This window comes from Rhineura floridana, chromosome 14 (assembly GCF_030035675.1).
Source record: "Rhineura floridana isolate rRhiFlo1 chromosome 14, rRhiFlo1.hap2, whole genome shotgun sequence".
NCBI lineage: Eukaryota > Metazoa > Chordata > Lepidosauria > Squamata > Rhineuridae > Rhineura > Rhineura floridana.
The window spans coordinates 16761602-16781455 of NC_084493.1; the positions used below are offsets into that span (position 1 = coordinate 16761602).

General features: G+C 44.8%; 1 protein-coding gene across 2 annotated transcripts in view; it reads left to right on the top strand.

Annotated features, from left to right (window-relative positions):
* MFGE8 (milk fat globule EGF and factor V/VIII domain containing) overlaps window positions 1-17096 on the top strand; it is a 40345-nt gene extending 23249 nt beyond the window's left edge. The window contains exons 7-10 of one of the 2 annotated variants that reach the window (XM_061595286.1): window positions 3342-3486; window positions 6809-7011; window positions 12168-12320; window positions 14397-17096. In XM_061595286.1, the coding sequence (XP_061451270.1) occupies window positions 3342-3486; window positions 6809-7011; window positions 12168-12320; window positions 14397-14540 (645 nt within the window). In that variant the 3' untranslated portion in view covers window positions 14541-17096. The remainder of the gene's footprint in view (window positions 1-3341; window positions 3487-6808; window positions 7012-12167; window positions 12321-14396) is intronic. The other variant, XM_061595287.1, reaches the window with a different exon arrangement.
* The last annotated feature ends 2758 nt before the right edge of the window (window positions 17097-19854 follow it).

Genomic DNA, 19854 nt, shown 5'->3' on the forward strand with positions numbered 1-19854 from the left:
TTGGTAGGTCTCTACTTGCGAAGAGCTCCAAAAAGACCTCTCCAAACTGAGTGAATGGGCAGAAAAATGGTAAATGCAATTCAATATAAACAAGTGTAAAATTATGCATATTGGAGCAAAAAATCTGAATTTCACATATACGCTCATGGGGTCTGAACTGGCGGTGACCGACCAGGAGAGAGACCTCGGGGTTGTAGTGGACAGCACGATGAAAATGTCGACCCAGTGTGCGGCAGCTGTGAAAAAGGCAAATTCCATGCTAGCGATAATTAGGAAAGGTATTGAAAATAAAACAGCTGATATCATAATGCTGTTGTATAAATCTATGGTGCGGCCGCATTTGGAATACTGTGTACAGTTCTGGTCGCCTCATCTCAAAAAGGATATTATAGAGTTGGAAAAGGTTCAGAAGAGGGCAACCAGAATGCTCAAGGGGATGGAGCGACTCCCTTACGAGGAAAGGTTGCAGCATTTGGGGCTTTTTAGTTTAGAGAAAAGGCGGGTCAGAGGAGACATGATAGAAGTGTATAAAATTATGCATGGCATTGAGAAAGTGGATAGAGAAAAATTCTTCTCCCTCTCTCATAATACTAGAACTTGTGGACATTCAAAGAAGCTGAATGTTGGAAGATTCAGGACAGACAAAAGGAAGTACTTCTTTACTCAGCGCATAGCTAAACTATGGAATTTGCTCCCACAAGATGCAGTAATGGCCACCAGCTTGGACGGCTTTAAAAGAAGATTAGAGAAATTCATGGAGGACAGGGCTATCAATGGCTACTAGCCATGATGGCTGTGCTGTGCCACCCTAGTCAGAGGCAGCATGCTTCTGAAAACCAGTTGCCGGAAGCCTCAGGAGGGGAGAGTGTTCTTGCACTCGGGTCCTGCTTGCGGGCTTCCCCCAGGCCCCTGGTTGGCCACTGTGAGAACAGGATGCTGGACTAGATGGGCCACTGGCCTGATCCAGCAGGCTCTTCTTATGTTCTTATGTTCTTCTGCAGGTGTTCAGTAGGCCACGCTGAATATTTGAAAGTCCAGAAGTTCTTTGAGTTTTTCTGCAAGCACTGACTAAGTTCAATAAACAAGATAATCAGAAGCACGTTGCACCTCGTTGCATAGTTTGAATTCCTTACCCCCCCTTCCTCACCCTCTAAAAAGTTTTCTCTTGTCCCATTGGAAGCCCCACATGAACACATACGAGTTGAGTTAGCTTCTGCCTGGGAGCCTGCTATAAACCGTACCAGATTTCTCTCCCAGCTGTAATGAAAGGCAAGGCTTTGGGGTTCTAGTTGCAAGGAGCTGCACATATACAGCCCCCACCTCATCCCAATTAAATAGTTGGTTAAAACTATTTTGATTATACTTGCCGCAAATGCATTTTGGAAGTAATTGGAACTGGTTAAGTAATTTGCTTTAAAGGGCCTGGGACAGTAAGTTGTTTGCTGAACTCATCCAATGCAATACTATGCATATCTGCTTGGAAGTAAGCCTTGTTGAGTTAAGTGGCGCTTACTTCCAGGGAAGTGTGCATAGGACTGCAGCCTTAATTAATACTATAAGCAGGGGATGTCTGTTTTCTGCAGGCAAAATTCTAAACTCTGCACCCATGAAACTCCCAAATTCTGCAAACTGGAATAAAATATTTTCGCTGAGTTTAACTTCCATCATTTAGGATGATATTCATTGCTGGTCCTACTCAGAGTAGACCCATTGCATTTAAGGACATGGCTAATTTAGGTTCCTTAATTTCAGTAGGTTCAGTTTTACTCTGAGTAGAATTTAGCTCAATACAACCCTTAGATTTCCAGGTGATTTGTAATTTTTGACGGGCTCCTTTTGGGAGAAAGGGTGGATATAAATTTAATAAATAAAGAATAAATAAAATACATGATAAGGCAAGAAGTAAAAAAGGCAATTGCCTTTTTGATGGCTTGGATTCAGATAAAGTTGGATATTATCTCTCAATATTTGCGTCCCCTTTGAGATAACTTGGGCATCTGGATGGTCACTGTGGGAACTCATCTTCAACATTTTGAACATTTCATTCCCTATTACAGTAACAGACCAGAGCTAAAACAGCCTCAAAAGATAGCTAAGGGTTTGTATCCAGTGTAGAAATAAGTTAAACTCACTTAGTGGTATACTTGTTTCTCTGATGAAATATTTTGTGGCAACAGAATGCCTAAACGGGTTGCTTTGTTGCGCAATAGATGGTGCACAACGCGTTTCGGCTGTTGCACTGAATTCCTCTATCATGCAGCATTAAAACTCACCTGTCTGCTAGCACAAGACTTTTTACACTAGCGGAGAGAGAACGTTGGGTACCGTAGTCCTGTATGTCTTTTTACCACTGAGTTTGACTAATCAATATTGGCTCCCTCAGTTAGGGCTGTGAGTAAATTCCTCTAATGCTCGTGTGCTCCTGAGAGTTCAGATTTATTATTATTATTAATTTAATGTATTTATTATTAACATAGGAAGCTGCCTTATACTGAGTCAGACCATTGATTCATCTAGCTCAATATCGTCTACACCATTGTTCTTCAGCCTTGGGTTCCAAGATGTTGTTGGACTACAAGTCCTATCATCCCCAGACAGCATGGTCAATGGTCAGGGATGATGAGAGTTGTAGTCCGTCAACATCTGGGGACCCAAGGTTCAAGAACATTGTTCTACACTGACTGGCAGTGGCTCTCCAGGGTCCCTCCCAGCCATAGCTGGTGATTGAACCTGGGACATCTTTCATACCAAGCAGATGCTCTACCACTGAGCTATGGTACTTCCCCTAAATGAATTCGCAATGGTGCATTCCTATATACTCCACCATTAAACTACAGCCCTTCTGTTGTTGTTGTTGTTGTTGTTATTAAATACTCCACAGTTCCTCCATTGAACACAGGAAGCTGCCTTATACTGAGTCAGACCATTGGTCCATCTAGCTCAGTAATGCCTACACTGACTGGCAGCGACTCTCCAGGATTTCAGACAGGATTCTCTCCTAGCCCTACAAAGGAGGTGCCAGGGATTGAAGCTGGGGCCTTCTGTGTGCAAGGCAGATGCTCTACTACCGAGCTATGGCCCTGCTCGGGGTTGTGTGCATAGATGTGGTTTGCCCCATTTTATCCTTGGGCAAGCCTGCTAGGAGTGAGAACTGGCCTAAGGTGACTGAGTGTCATGGTTGACTAGGGATTTGAACTCTGATCTCCCTGACCCAAGGTCCAGCAATCTAACCATTCCACCACACTGCTCCTCTGATGTAGCTGCCTAACAAGATGTCCCTTGGTAGACAGTAAACCCTGTTCCTGAGGTATCCTTTCACCTTTGCATTTTTCCTCCTGCAGATTTTCACAGGCAACACAGACAATGACGGCACAGTGACCAATCTGTTGAACCCTCCAGTCACAGCCCAGTACATCCGCATCTACCCTGTGATCTGCCGTAGAGCCTGCACGCTGCGCTTTGAGCTGATTGGTTGCGAAATGAATGGTAAATGCTCCCCATTGGTCTAACTTTGCTGGGTGGTGGTGAGCTTTCTTGCATGGAGGGCAGCAGCCCCCTGGTGACTTTACTTCAGCCTGCTTCTTTGTTGGAGTCCTTTTTTCTTGAATTAGGGTTGGACAGGCCAAAGGAAAGGAAAAGGTTAACGCAGGTCTGAGGATGGGCACATCTGTCTGTTTTGGTTTCTCTCAGTCTCATTTTTCCAGTTGTAAGTTTGGTACTCCACATCAGTTTGCAGACTCTTTTTTGTGTTTAAGTCCTTATGAAAATTCATAGGCATTTTAGTGTACTTTTCCTTAATACGTCCATTTTTGTAGACAAGTTCCCCTACTATACACATTTCTGCAAAACAATCTTCCCTAGTGTAAAACATTTTTGTATGTTTTTACCAATATATGCATTTATACGCACACTTTAGTATGTATACGTTTGTACAAATGGCTTGGCTGGAGAACTAGAGTGATATTCAATGCTAGTCCCAGTCAAAATCGACCCATTGAAATTAATCGGCATGGGTAACTGAGCTTCATTAATTTCAGTGGGTCTACTTTGAGTAGGATACAATTGAATACAGCCCTTACATTGCAAAATTTGAGAAATGCAAATTTCAAAGGAAGGCTGTATTTCGGTTTGCATATTTTTTCTTTGGAAAGTGCAAATTACGTAGGCTTGCCCTTATATGCAAACTAAATTGAATTTCTCCCCATCCTTACACAGGTCACCTAAGGTGTTTGGGGGATTCTACAGAGCGGAAGCTATTGCCTTTGCTGACCGATTTTTCAAAATCTACCAGCACTTAACCATAACAACTAAAGGCTGCAATCCAGTACATGTCTACTCAGAAGTAAGCTCCATTAGATTCAATGGGACTTACTCCAAGGTAATTGTGTATTGCATTGCAGCCTAAGACTCTCATCCTGGCACCTTGGGCCCTGTGAATAACGGCCAGTGCTTCCTACACTGTAAAAGTTAAAATTCTGTGCTAGCCAGTCCAAATTCTGTTTCAAGAAAAGCGGAGTTTTGCAGCCTGTTTAGCAGATTTGCATGACTTTTTCCTCCTTGCATAATTTTAATCTGGATTAAGTTGGGTCATGGAGAGGGCAACCAAGGTTCTGCTCCAAGCTGCTGGAAAGCTAAGAAAAGGCTAGACTGATATACAGCCTCACGTCAGAATTTTAAAAATGCATCTGCATAGCAGGGTTACGATGCAGATCGAGTATACTGCTGGCCTTCCTCTTCCCCGCGGAACAAGCCCCGCATCTCTACCGTTGGTCATTGCTCAAAATGGTTATGTTCAGTCTGATCTTGGAAGCACCAGACAGGACTAGGCTTTCATTAGCTTCCCTATTGGTGATGGAGTCTTCATTGCCGGTCTCCATATGCTGTGGTGCTGTCAGGTCAGGACTTTGGGGCAAATTCTCTCTCTCTCTCTCTCTCTCCACCCCCTCCCTCCCTCCCTCCCTCTTCCCTCCCCCCCCCTTCCCTCTGTTTGGCTGCATCAATAATTACACTGTCATCCACTGGTGATGCTAGGAATTGCAGAATTGCTTATTGTTTTTCTGCAGTTACTGCTGCTGTTACTATCGCACAGCTCTGGTTAGTCACCATGCACCGTGCTGGGCTGTGCAATGCCAGAAAACCAGACAAGCCTCTGCCCCAAGGAACTTATCATCAAATGTTGATGGAGGGTGATGGAGCTCAGTGTTGCCCGCACTGACCCGCAGTGGTTATCCAGGGTTTCAGGCAGCGTTCTTTCTAGTCTTCCCTGGAAATACCAGGGATTGAATTTGGGACCCTTTGTACACAAAGCATGTCCTCTACCATTGAGCCATGGCTCTTCTCACTTCCATAATAATCGGTGATTTTTTAAAAAAATGTTTTAAAAAATCATTTTTAAACGCATATTTTATCACAAAATGCTATTTAAATAAATTTTGTCCCTCTCTATGCGCTTCTAAATGCATTTTATCCTAAAATGTGCATTTTGATACGTATTGTGAGAATTGGGTCACAGAATTCAGAGAGGGCTGAAATCTGAAGGATAATTATGTTCTGATCCATGTATTGATCCTGGATGCGCAAATTAATTTGAAGGCTTGTGGGCATTATTGGGATTCTTTTGGTTAGGGTTGCCCCCATCTCCCTGCCTATGTGTTTCAATTTTTTTTGGTTTTTTAAAACTGTTCTGGAGAAGTTCTAGGATTGCTTAGAACTTATCAAGGAGATAACCCATAGTTGGCCAAGCTGCCCAGAAAGATGGCTTGTTCACCACTGCTAATGTTTAGGAAGGAGGAAAAAGGCAGTGTGGTGTAGTGCATACTGTTGGATTTGGGACCTGGATGACCCGGGTTCAAATCCCTGCTCGGCCATGAAGCTCACTGGGTGACCTTGGGCCAGTCACTGTCTGTCAGCCTAAGCTACTTCACAGGGTTGTTGTAAGGATTAAATGTGGAGGGGGAGAACCATTTTTGTATGCCACCTTGAACTTCTTGGAGGAAAGGTGTGATATAAATGTAATAAATAAAATAATAGATAAATAATATACTGAATGAGACCGTTGGCCAGTCTAGCTCAGTATTGTCTACAACTGCCTGTCTGTGGCTCCAGAATTTCAAGACAGGAGTCTCTCCCAGCTCTACCTGGAGATGCTGTGGATTATTGTTATTTATTTATGAATTGTTTCACAAGAGACATCCTGAAGTGATTTACAGACGAATCAACGTGGAAGTTTTGCAAGCTACTGCTTTTGAGGATCTTTGTGTGGTGTCTGCCTGATGGTAGGAATGGAAAGGATCTGCCCATTTCAGTTCTCTCCATTTTATTATTTTTTCCTGTCTTAAATTCGGTCCTCCACATTTCTGCAGGAATTTGCCATTTTTTGTTTCTTAATCCACATGAAAATTCTTCAGTAATTTCGTGCAAATTGCTCCTAGTGAACCCTTTTTTGTGTACAGTTTTGATGAACATACACATTCTTGCAAGCAAATTTTCCTAACGCCATGTATTTATACATGTTATTTCCACTATAGTCATTTTTATGCACACTTTTCCCTGTCAATGCATTTTTGTAAAGATGACTTGCAGAATTCAGAGAAGTGCGTATTTTGAAGGAAGGGTGTGTTTCGGTACTCATGTTGTTTTGGAAAGTACAAATCTGATAGATTCATCATCAAACACAAACGGAATCAGTTTCCTCTTCCATCCCTACCTGATGGGGCTTTTTGTTTGTTTCTTTTGATTTCCTTTGCGCGCCTGTTGCTTCTGGTCTCTTCCCTTTCACTGTGTCTGTGTAAACCCTGTTGTGTTACAGTGTATTTCAACATGACAGGTTGCTCGGAGCCGCTGGGCATGAAATCCCGCCTCATCTCTGATCAGCAGATCACAGCCTCCAGCATGTACAAGACGTGGGGCATCGATGCGTTCACATGGTATCCACACTACGCCCGCCTCGACAGGACAGGAAAGAGCAATGCTTGGGCTGCCCTCACCAACAAACAGGACGAGTGGCTTCAGGTGTGTCCTCGCTGGTACTAGGCAGTAAGACAGGTGTGGGGACATAAGGAAGATGCCTTATAATGAGTCAGGCCATTGCTCCATCTGCAGATCTTGGAAAAGTTGCTTTTTTGAACTACAACTCCCATCAGCCCAATCCAGTGGCCATGCCGGCTGGGGCTGATGGGAGTTGTAGTTCAAAAAAGTAACTTTTCCAAGATCTGTCTACGCTGACTGGCTGTGGCCCTCCAGGGTTTCAGGTGAGAGTCTTTCTTGGTCCTACCTGGAGATGCCAGGGATTGAACCTGGGAGTTTCTGCGTGCAAGACGGATGTTCTACCACTAAGCTACATCCCTTCCTTTCAGACATAGGAACATAGGAAGTTGCTTTATAATGAGTCAGACCAGTGGTCCATCTAGCTCAGTACTGCCTACACCAACTGGCAGTGGCTCTCCAGAGTTTCAGGCAGGGATTCTCTCCCAGCCCTATCTGGAGATACCTGGGATTGAACCTGGGACCTTTTGCATGCAAGACGGATGCTCTGCCACTAAGATATGGCCTTTCCCCTATGTCCTTCAGAGGTTGTTGGACTACATCTCCCATCAGCCCCAGCAAGCATGGCCAATGGCCAGGGATGATGGGAGTTGTAATTGAGCAGCATCTGGAGAGCTAGAGGTTCCCCATGCTTGCAGTAAGAGAAGAGAATGAACGGTGATGCAAGAGCGAAGGCTGTGTGCTTGAATTTGGGGGCTTTTTAAGGGCGCATATGTGGCTGGGAATTTGTTCCCCAAACATTTTCCAGCAGCTTTGCATAATTTATTTTACATGGACGGGCTGTTCAGATTCACAAGGGAGAGAGGCCGCTTTCAGACCACCACTGTTTTGTGGGTGGGATTCAATCGCATACAGTAGGGCCCCGCTTTACAGCGCTTCGCTTTACAGTGTTCCGCTAATACAGCGGTTGTGAAATGTAGAAAGGCCCCGCTTTACAGTGCTTGTTCCACTTTTACGGTGGTTTTTTTGCCGCCGGGCGCCATTTTGGTGAATGTAAGTCAATGAGATCTGCTTTACAGCTGTTTTTTCTTTACAGCGGGGGCCGGAACGTAACCCGTTGTATGAGCGGGGCCCTACTGTATAGGCAAATTCAGATTGTGCTATTAAAGTTGATTTGGAGCTCTCAAGTATCAAACCTGCTTTCCTCTCCCCCATCCCCCAATAAAAAATAATTGTGAGCGTCTGTGAGAAGCACTGGAAAATGCACTGGAAAGTGTTTGATAACTAACCCTTGTTTGACACAACATCCCCGCAAACAAATTGGAATGAATGTTCAGTAAACAGGTTGTCTGGAAGAGACCTCAACAACAAAAATAGTGGGTTAATGTTAATCCGACCTTTCCCATTTGAAAGAAATGTAGCTTGCTTCAAGCCAAGATTATTTGGTTCAAGAAGAAGAACTTATCTCAAAACTGGGAACAACTTAGGCACTGTGTGCATATCCTGCTACAAAAGCTGTTCTCTCCCTTTCCCACAGTTCAGTATGTTGACGTGTGTGCGTTGTTGCGTGAAACAGCATACGTTACGTTGGAGTTAAGTTGCTCAAGAAACTTCTCAGATGCATTAGATCAGGTTAAGAGTCTTTTATTAAGACATTATGGCTTAAGGCTTTAAGATCCCCCCCTTCTAGGAGAGAAGTTCTCAGTTCAAAGACATTACACAGAAGACTCAGCTCAACACAGATAACTGCTAGAACTCTCCCAGTCTATCTTGATGCTGCCATGACAACGGCCTTGGCTATCCGTTCCCAGACTGGGCAAAGACACAACTTCTCTTAGCTACAGATTTCCACACTTTCAGACTTGATGGAAAAACACTCAGTGACAGTGTGGTTCAATGGTCAACAATCCCCCCTTTTTCCCATCATGTCTGTAATTCATTACAACAATTACAATAATACATTTCTACAATACATCTTGCAATACAGCTTACATTTCAGTACAGTTCAGAACATCTCTGCACATTTAGCTAAAACTTTATTCAATCAAACTTTGGCTGTACACATGTCAAATACAAAGTGTCAGGATCCATGTCCACCAGTTTATGCATTCCAGGACTGGTAATTACCCCCACAGTATATCTTTCTGGCGGTTTACCTATGTTTACTCTTGTAGAACGTCTTAATGGCACTAGGGCTTCTGCTCTCTCTGCCCCCCAATCTGTGCTTGTGCTTGGCACAGCCTGCGCAGGAGATTCCATTTCCTCAGCCTTACGTTTCTTTGATCTTCGTTTCCCACAATGAGCTCATTTAACGCATCTCTGAGAGGAATATGTGTGCCCTCCACCTTTATGTCTGGATTTGGTTTAAATGTTTGTGATTGTGTTTCATCTGACCCTGTAAGAACAACTGTTTCCCTTTGATCCCAAGGCTTTTCTGAGACTTTAATGCTTCTGCTCAGAATTAACTGCTGTGTTTCTGACAACCAAACAAATTCTTGTTGTTCTCTGGGTGCAAGCTTGCCTCTTCTTTTTCTCTGTGGAATGTGTACCCGACTGCTTTGCACTCTCTTAGGCATTAACCTGATTGCATTACATGAAGATTCCATGTGAGCAGTAAATACTGACTGTGTGCCTTTTACAGCTGTCTTTTTACAGCTCTGGCGGTCATTCCCTTTCCGCCCCATTAAACTCAAAGCATCCGCACACTTCACACCCATGGTCATTCTAAACTGCCCCTGTGTCATGAATCCCTGGCAGACAACTTTTCCTCTTCTCTGCACAAAACATTTCCCTCTGTCAAACAAGACTGAAAATTGACAACTCACCAGTTTTCTCACAGACAACATGTTATGATCTAATTCTGGAACAAACAAACATTCTGAAAGTATTCCCAGTTTATCAAATCTCACCAGTCCTCGGGCTTCCACGCTCTTCTGCGATCCATCCGCAAGTAAAACAAAGTCCTGCTCATTTGTAGACGTGTAAAACAAACTCCTGTCTTTAATTAATATATGGCTTGCCCCGCTGTCAACAATCCAGTCAACAGGTGCTAAATCTTGAGACTTCTGTTTACAAACAAAGTTCACATTTCCCTGCTTCAAGCCTCCGTCCCTGGAGTTTCGCTTGACTGCACAGTCTTTCTGGAGATGCCCACGAGCCCCACAGGCATAACAAGCCTTCAGCCGTTGCTGTTCTTGCTTGTTTTCCTGTCTGCTGCTGCTTTCTTCTTTCAGCTTGGCTCTTTGCTTTTCCTCAGCACTTTTCGCCTCTTGTCTCCGCTGCCATTCCTGGGTCAGTTTTTCCTCAATAAATGCAACGTTCAGACCTCCGTCAGGCATGGCTTCGAAAGCCATGACCATATTATTCCAAGTCCCATCGAGTGAAGCCAGGATCAGATAGGTCTTCTGAAGTTCAGAGTGTTCGACGCCTCGGTCCGTCAGCTCAGCAAACAGACGTCTGAATTCTGTGAGATGCTCACTCATTTCGCACTCACCCGTGAAGCGCATCTGGTAAAGCTTCCGTGCCAAACACAATCTAGATCCCGCAGTCTGTTGCACATGAATGCCTTCCAACACGTCCCACATCTGTTTGGCATTTGTAACATCTCTCACGTGTAGAAGTTGAGAGTCTGATAGAGCCAGAAGTATAAAAGCCTGCGCCTTCTGATCTCTACGCGTCCTGGCCGCGGTCAGTACCGCCGGAGGGGGTCCATCTATAATGTCCCATAAATCCTCTTTTATCAGCAAAGCCCGCATCCTCGGCTTCCAGCTGCCATAATTCTTTTCCGTCAATCTTTCCATTGGCAAGCCTCCCCCAGACAGGTTTACAGCCATGTTGCTCACCTCTGTCTAGTACAATCAATCAAGCTGCCCTCTGGAACTCTGTCTGCCGTTCAGACCAGCAACTTACTCCCGTGTAATGCACTGTGGATCTGGGCCCATAACCTCTGTTGATGTGTGTGCGTTGTTGCGTGAAACAGCATACGTTACGTTGGAGTTAAGTTGCTCAAGAAACTTCTCAGATGCATTAGATCAGGTTAAGAGTCTTTTATTAAGACATTATGGCTTAAGGCTTTAAGATCCCCCCCTTCTAGGAGAGAAGTTCTCAGTTCAAAGACATTACACAGAAGACTCAGCTCAACACAGATAACTGCTAGAACTCTCCCAGTCTATCTTGATGCTGCCATGACAACGGCCTTGGCTATCCGTTCCCAGACTGGGCAAAGACATAACTTCTCTTAGCTACAGATTTCCACACTTTCAGACTTGATGGAAAAACACTCAGTGACAGTGTGGTTCAATGGTCAACACAGTAGGGTGCCTGTCTAGTTGCGGGGAGTTTGTCTGTAACTGATCCTTGCTACTAGCGACATTGTTTTTTTCCTCCCACATTTTATTTTATTTAAATCCATCGGAGCCCAGGGTGGCAAACAAAAACACTAAAAGCACTTTAAAACATCTTAAAAACAAAAGACTTTACAACATGTTTACAAACATTTTGAAACAAAACATCTTAACCATCCTTTAAAAACAACTTAAAAAGCAGTTCCAGAACAGAAGCAGACTGGGATGAGGTTTCTTAAAAGGCTTGTTGAAAGAGGAAGGTCTTCAATAGGCACTGAAAAGATAGCAGAGATGGCGCCTGTCTAATATTTAAGGGGAGGGAATTCCAAAGTGTCAGTGCCACAACACTAAAGGTCCTCTTCCTATGTTGTGTGGAGGTTACATCCTGATAAGATGGTATGTGCAGGAGGCCCTCACCTGCAGACTGCAGTGATCGATTAGGTATATACAGCTCTAGTACCAGTTATCACAATAATACTGATCCAGAATGATTTTTCCAGCAAGGGAACCTTTCTATATAAACATTAAAAGCGAACCAAATTGTATGCAAATTTGCTTGAGTTTGCATGCTTTTTCTGAAACCCAAGATGTTGTCTTTTTCTTTTCTTTTTAAAATATTTTTTATCCATAGCAACATACACAAAACAGAATTTTACACATAAATAACAGCCAGTTCCAGAGACTAACAGGCATTGCAAAAACCTATGCACAGGAATTATACTCTACAAAGTACAGTATAAAGATCTGTGTTTTGACTCCTAACGCAATCGTGTCCAGCCTCACTTGAACCCGGGCACCTCTTCTGTTTACAAATGAAACTGTTGTCTTTGCTTCCTGCAGATTGACCTTAGGAGCCAGAAGAAGGTGACTGGGATTATTACCCAAGGGGCACGTGACTTTGGGCACGTTCAGTACGTGGCAGCCTACAAAGTGGCCCATAGCAATGACGGAAAGTCCTGGACTCTTTACAAGGACAGCAGGAACAGCACTAAGGTAGATACAGGGAAAATGTGTTAAGCAGGAAGGCATTTTTGCACACTCTCTGTGTTAACAAACAACTTGTGTTCTTCAGTAAGGACGTTTATGACCAGAGGTGTAGTTGTCCAGGGTCTCTTTTCCTTTTTTGGAAGCAGGATCCTTATGTCTCCAGTGTCCTACGAGCCAATCAGCATGAAAGGGGAATATGTTAGCCACTGAGAAGAATTTTCTAACTTGCTTCCTTATCCTTTCCTGCTGATTGGAGCCAATCAGTGAAAGGAGGTGAGTCAGCCACAGAGAAGACTCTTTTCAGTAGCTGACAATCTCCCCTTTCATGTTGATTGGCTCCTATGGAAATCTGTTGTGGTGGGGGAAGGCATTAACAAGGATCTCATTCTCAACCTAGCAGCAAAAGAAAAAAAGGGGTGTGTGTGTGTGGCTGTGACCATCATGAAGGGACCCTGTACTTCTGAATTTGCCACTATATTACAGTTTATGACCTCTGCATTTATGGGTAGGGACACACTGGCTGGCTTCAGTGCATCTCCAGCTCTGTTTTCTGAAGTCGGAGACACACGACGCAAGTCAAACTCTGCCCCTTTTTACTCCAAAACCTGGGGAAATGCATCTCCAGAGCATTTCTCCATGAAATTATCTTGAATCTGAAATCAAAACTGTTGGTAGATCAACTTGTTTCCACTCCGAGGTGCGTCCAGTGAAAACACTTCACTGTAGGTTGGGCAGAAACAATTATTGGCCTAGTGCAATGAATGAGTGGTCCTGAAAGGTCTGAGATCAGCGGTGGGAAGGGAGATGTGTGCAGCCATGAGCAAACGCATTTTAAACAGAACCCAGGGAAATAGTCTGGCGCCGAAAGGAGAGCAATGTTGGCGCCATACGCACCTCTTCGGGGAGACTGTTCCACAGTTCGGGGGCCACCACTGAGAAGGCCCTAGATCTTGTCACCGTCCTCCGAGCCTCCCTATGAGACGGAACTCGGAGGAGGGCCTTCGATGTGGAGCGTAGTGTACGAGCAGGTTCATATCGGGAGAGGCGTTCCGATAGGTATCGTGGTCCCGTGCCGTATAGGGCTTTATAGGTCAAAACCAACATTATAGTCCCTATAATCCCTGCTTTCAGGTTTACATACGTTTGTGTGCACTTATATAACGACATAATAAGAGCTTGCTGGATCAGGCCAGTGGCCCATCTACTCCAGCATCCCTGTTCTCACAGTGACCAGCCATCAGCCGCCCTCTTATCTTCTGGCCAATGGACAGGGCCAAACAGGTCTTCTCCATACCATTATATTTCTTCTTCTTGGGAGATGGGAAGGAGGGGCCCTGAGCTAAACAGGATACTGAAGCCCTACACTGGAATTCCTGTTGAGCCACTCTTCTGGTTTCTGAGATTTCACAGGCATCGCCCCTTTAAGTGTATCTGGGTGGTCATAAGGGCTAGAAACTTGGAAACGAAGACAGCTGAGATTCTTGAGAAGTTGAATTGTGCACCCAAAATACACGGCTGTCCTTATTACTATTATTTACTTAATGCATTGGTACCCCACCTTTCCTTCAAGAAGCCCAGGGGGAATGTTTTTTAAATCTCACAACAAACCCATTGTGAGTAGCAGAGCAGTTGCGCTTGTCCCATCTGGTGACCCGGCAGCTAAATGGGAATTTGTGCTTGATTTTTTTCCCCAGGGCAAAACCCAGCAACTCCAACCCAAGGTTAGACAACATGGTGCCCTCCAGATGGTGTGGACAACAACTCCCATCATCCCTGACCATTGGCATTGCTGTCTGGAATTGAAGGGAGTTGGAGTCAAACATATGGAGGGCACTTCATTGCCGTGGTCAGAGCAGGGACAGACATCACACTAGTTGGTCAGTTTTGGGTTGCCCTGAACAGCAACCTCAAAAAAGGTAACCATCCTCATTGCAGCCCTGCCATCCTCACTGCAGCCCTGCAAGGTAGGCTGATCTGCTTCCATCCTGTGGGAGTGACCCCACCATTCTGTAGGCTTTTCCTCCTTTAGTTCCCTCTTTATCTCTTCTAACGATGCCACCTCTTTTGTCCTCACCGGCACAGATATTCCAAGGCAACTATGATAACAACTCGCACAAGAAGAATGTGTTCGACATCCCCATCTACGCCCGCTTTGTGCGCATCTTGCCTGAATCCTGGCACAACCGCATCACGTTGCGTGTGGAGCTACTGGGCTGTGATGAGTAATCCCCTTTGGCAAAGGGGTCTGCGGGGCAGAGAGCCTGACTGATGTCCCCACTCACTTTGTCCTTTATTCGACCCCCTCCCGGACCCACGGTGTTTTCTGTTCCATCATCCTCTTCTCTATTATCTCGTCCTTGTTCTGTTTTTTAAAGAATTTCGCGGCCTGTATTAGGCCCCAAGGCCTGGTGCTTTGCCCAGTTTTTGTACTTGGGAGCCAACAGCTATGTCAAAGGAAGAGGGGCTTTGCTACCTCCTCTCCCGTCGGCTTCTCTTCTCTCCTATGTCCGTCTCTCTCACCTTTTGCTTTCAAAGAATGTTTGAGAAGCTCCTTCAGAAATTGGTGACCCTTTCTGCTTACCATGGCCACCTTCTGTTTTCCTGTGGGTCCCTTGCACTGCACTTTAAAAGCCACTTTTTTGTGTGTTGGGGCTCCTGCTTTTGTAAGCCCTGCTGAATGCACGGCTGTTTCCCTCCTAGGGATGTGATCACACGCTGCAAACATAAACCAGTTTAAACAGTCCTTCTCCCTTTCCCCGGGGAGCCCTGGGAAGTATTATTCAAGGAGTGGAGCCACTGCAGCTCTGTAACATAGAGTGCTCAGCAGCCTCCTGAAACCACAATTCACAAGTTTTGTTGTCTAGGTATGGTGGTAGGTAACAGGCAGAGCTCTTGTTTTTTTTTTTTTTTTTAAGCATGGTGAAAACTTTGCATGCTGAAAAGCTGTATTCTGCAGTTCCAAGTTTTGCAAGTTTAGAAGGTTTTGCATAATTTATTCTGGTTTTATAATCACAGGGTGAGAAGCTGTACCAGGCCCTGCAATACCCCTCTTGCTGCAAAATCTTATACCTCACCACACTTGGCTCCTCGCATTTAACCAGGCTGTTTCCCAAACACTGTTTTCAAATCCATGAGGGCTAGAAACTTGCTATCCCCCCCAGCAATGTAATGCTCAATGTGACCTTCACTTGCATGAAATCCACAGAGATTTGCTCCTAACCTTCCCCATGTCCTTGGTGAAGATTTCTGAGGATGCTAAATATTGGAGATACCCACAGATTTGTAAAATATTACTTCATCTTTGCTGTGGTTCTCTTGGGAGCAGTCCAACCTTCTCTCCTCCCCCTCCACATTTTGCAGACCGAAAAAAGCCATGGCTTTTTAAACAATTCTTTTCTGAATGTATATTTTTTATTGATTTCATCCATGAAAACATACAAACAACATAATTTTAAACACGAATGAAGTTCTGAACATGAATGAAACTCCGTTCCAGAGACCAATAGGCACAGCGAAAATCATATATGAATTACTCTTCTGCAAAGTACAGCAAAAAATAAACCCACTCGACACCTCTCCCTTGGCTGTTGCAACAGCTTCTCCCAATTCCTGCTCTGCTTTCAGGCAGATCGCGGTTGGTAGGGACTCTATGAAGAAGTATGACTTTGCGATGCTGTATTAGGGGAAGGAAGAACAGCTTTTAGAAATGAAAACAAATGGGGAAGGCTCCTTTTGGAAGGGGTCTGTGTGGTGGTGGTGGTGGGAACACATGACTTTCAGTAAGACAAACCTAATAAGGGGCTTCGGCAGGGCCACTGCCTGCGATCTGGAAGCAATTAACCGAGCGCAGAGACATAAAAAGCCATAGGAAATCCTTACAGTGGCGACCATGGCTTCTCAGCAGGGTGCAGTCCTAAGTCAAGACACACAGTATTAAAACAAACGTTAAGAACGCTGCCTTTTTGATGTGTCAGAAAGAGCCCATGGATTTGAGAGAGAAAAATAACACAAGCTTGGGATGGGACACCTGGTGGGGCTTCTGGTCATACCATGCAATTCAAGGAGAGTGACAAAGTGCTGCTGGACAGCAGACTTAAGGAGCCTCACAGGTCACCTGGTCACAGTTTCCCCCACTATGTAGAGATACTGCATTTCTGTTTAAAAGTGCTGGAATTTTTCTTAAATTTGTACTGATGCATATAAATTGGCATATGCACACTTTATCCAAAATAGTGGTGCTTTTTTTTTTTTTTTTTTTAGCAATGAACAAGTGACCACCCTAGTCTGGCCCCTGTAATACAGGTGCTGTTGCAAGCTACAAAAGTGATTGGCATTGCCACAAAAATGATGACATCTTTGGCCCACACAGGCTCAGTCTGGGTTTGATTCAGGCAATTCCACTTTCTCCACCATGGCGGAAACAGATAACCTATTCAGGGGGACAGGAGATGTAAAGGCAGCATCTGGCAAGTCTGTTTATATTATCCCTCCCACTTTCCCCTCCTTTGATGCTTCCCTGAATGCTCTGTTTTCCATCCAACCTCCCCCCCACATATATCACACATACATATATTACACAAACACACACAAGCCTGTTGAATAGGGATGGGGTTCGCTGCCTTGTTCCGATCCGCTTCCATTCTGATAGTCTGTCATTCCAACCTGATCCGCCCATTTTTTTGTCCCTGCTTGCTTTGGAGCTTGCTGATTCGATCCGCTGTGGTGCTTTTTCATTGCAAAAAACAAATAGCGAATTTTTAACTTAAATGCCTATGTAAATGATCGCTGTGGTTGATGTTTTTCTTATGTATCACACCTACACACTGTTACGAATGCAACAACTTAGATGAAATTACGAAGATAATTACGTAAAATTGGGGGGGGGGAGTCTGTGCCGGTTACAGCCATGGCCCACTGCCAAGAATCCTTGCTGATTACAGCCGCAGCCCTCCCCAAGAAATCTGTGCCAGTCCAAAAAGATAGCGGACTGACTAATTCAGTCGGAATACGGTACTAAGTCCAATTTAGTGGATATTCTTCCCCATCCCTATTATTGAGTACTACCTGAACTCTCTTCCCTTTCCAACCACTGTTTTACCTGTCCTTTATTTTGTGAGCTGGGTTTGTGCCATTATTGCATCCCTGATCACCATTACCACCAGTGTGCCATTCACTAAATTTATAAACATAGGAAACTAGCTTACCCAGTGCTGTCTATTTTGACTGATGTCATCTCCCCAAAGTTTCAAGTGTGTGTGTGTGTTTTCTTTCCTACCTCTGCCTGGAGACAGTGGGAATCGAACTTGGGACCTTTGACATGTGAAACATGCTCCACCACTGAGCTATGTCCTGTTGCAGTTTGTTTGTTTTTATCAGAAGAAGCTAAGACCTGGCCACCTCAAGATTCCACTAATAGTGTAGCTGAAAACAGTATATTGAAAACAAAACAGTTGTTTATGATAAGGAGGATACATTTCGAGCCTATCCTCCCCACTGCCCAAATACGTCTTGTTGGATTAAAATCAATTAATTGTTCACTTGCCCTACACCCTGCCAAAAGTGGGGTTTGCAGCCACTGCCGATTGGTGGTACCTCAAGGCCCTGCGCGTTGGCAAGTCGTGATCTGCAACACTCGCAAAAGCACAAGGCTTTGCATGTGCAGTTTGATTTCAAACCATGTGGGCAAAGGGGAAAAGAACAGGTCCCCACTTCTGATTTGGACCCCCTGGTTAGATATACCCCATACAATTGCCTGGTTAAGTAGCGCGATCAAGCAAAATAGTGCTTCAGTCAACACATAATTATAGCAAGCCCATTTGGGGCAGGAGTCAGCTGAGCTATGCGGCTCCCCATTGGGAACTCCATAGCACAGCTGATCCTAGCAGTCATCCTGTTAAGCCTCACAATGTCCGATGTGGGATGGATGGGTATAATTTGGGGAAAGCATCCTTGTGGGTCAAATGGGGACCCACATTAGGCCTAAGTAGGCCTGCAGCTTGGAGGTTCCCCACTCTTGCTGTAGGAAACTGTGATGGTGCTGGTGGTTTCCCTAGAAACCTGATGGGGAGCAATTAATTCTGGGGCATCTGCTGACCTGTTTAATGCTGTGAATCTCCACCTATGCGCAACTTGTATATTTGTGTAAATATACAAGGGTTCCCCAACCCAAGTCTACAGGGTAGGACTTGAATGAATGTGTGGAAATGGCAAAAAAGCAGTCTTTGGCTACACTGTAGAAGAAATGTCTAATGGTAGTGGTACCAGTAATGGAGCTGCCTCAGGAGGTGGTGGACTCTCCTTCATGGGAAGTATTTGAGCAGCGGCGGGGATGCTGTCACTGCAAGATTTCTGCATTGAGCAGGGATTCGGATGATGACCGACAGAGTCTGTTGCAATCCCCCCCCATTCTATGAGTACCCAAGGTACAATGCTGAACACAGTCTGCCATTTCCCACACAATGCAGCTACTGAGTTATGGGTTGAACTGCTGACAATTTATTGAAGGGCTATTTTGTTTTTCTAGTGTATTTTTAACCATAAGAACAATCTGTTGGCATTTCAATGAGTGGAGTGCCAGGCTCATTGCAGAGTGAATGGCTTCCCTGCTTGGGAAGGGCTGTGCCTCAAAGGAGAGCTCATGCTTTGAATGCAAATGGTCCCAGGTGCAATTTCTGGCATGTCTAGGTAGGGCTGGGAAAAGATTCCTATTGGAAACCCTGGAGAGCCGCTGCCAGTCAGTGCAGACTGTACTGAGGTAGATGGACCAATAGTCTGACTCTGTATAAGGCAGCTTCTTATATTGCTAAATATAGACTGCAGGAAGTGGTGAAGAGCTTTCAATAATGTGTAACAGTGGGAGGGGGCAATGCGATCTTTGATATGAGAACAGAGTAGTTAGAAGGTGCCCCTTATGTTTGCTGTATGCTGTCATGCTTATTTGTTGGGTGTTTATATTGCCTTCATATGCTGTGTGAATGGTTTTATTCACACCTTTTGTACAGAGTCTTGGAATCTTTTTTTTTACTTTCTGGATTCTCCTTGGGGACCCATACCCATGAGTATGGGTAGCTGTAGCCATGATGAGTTTCTGCACTTCAAAGTTTACCACCACACCACTGCTTCTACAAGGTCAGATCAAGGCAGATGCCAGACGTAGGCATCATCAGGCACATGCTGATGCCCGCACACTCGCAAGGGCCCCACTGTCTACCCCTGGAGCCTCCTGGCCATGCTGCTGCTCTTTGAGGCTACTGCCTGTTCACCGCCCTTGCAAACCGCGACCAGAATGAGGAGATACAGAAGCATCCTTCACTTGTCTTATGCACTCCTAGGCAGCTGTAAAGAGTGGGCAAGAGGCAGAAGCAAGCAAATAATTATCAGGTACAGGAGGTGTGGCAAAATAGTTAAGAATATTGGTCTATAACCCAGGAGACCAGGGTTCAAATTTCTGCTTGGCCATCATGCTCACTGGGTAACCTTGGGCCAGTCGCTGGCTCTCAGCCTAAGCTTGTTGTGAGGATAAAATGGTGAGGGGAAGAAA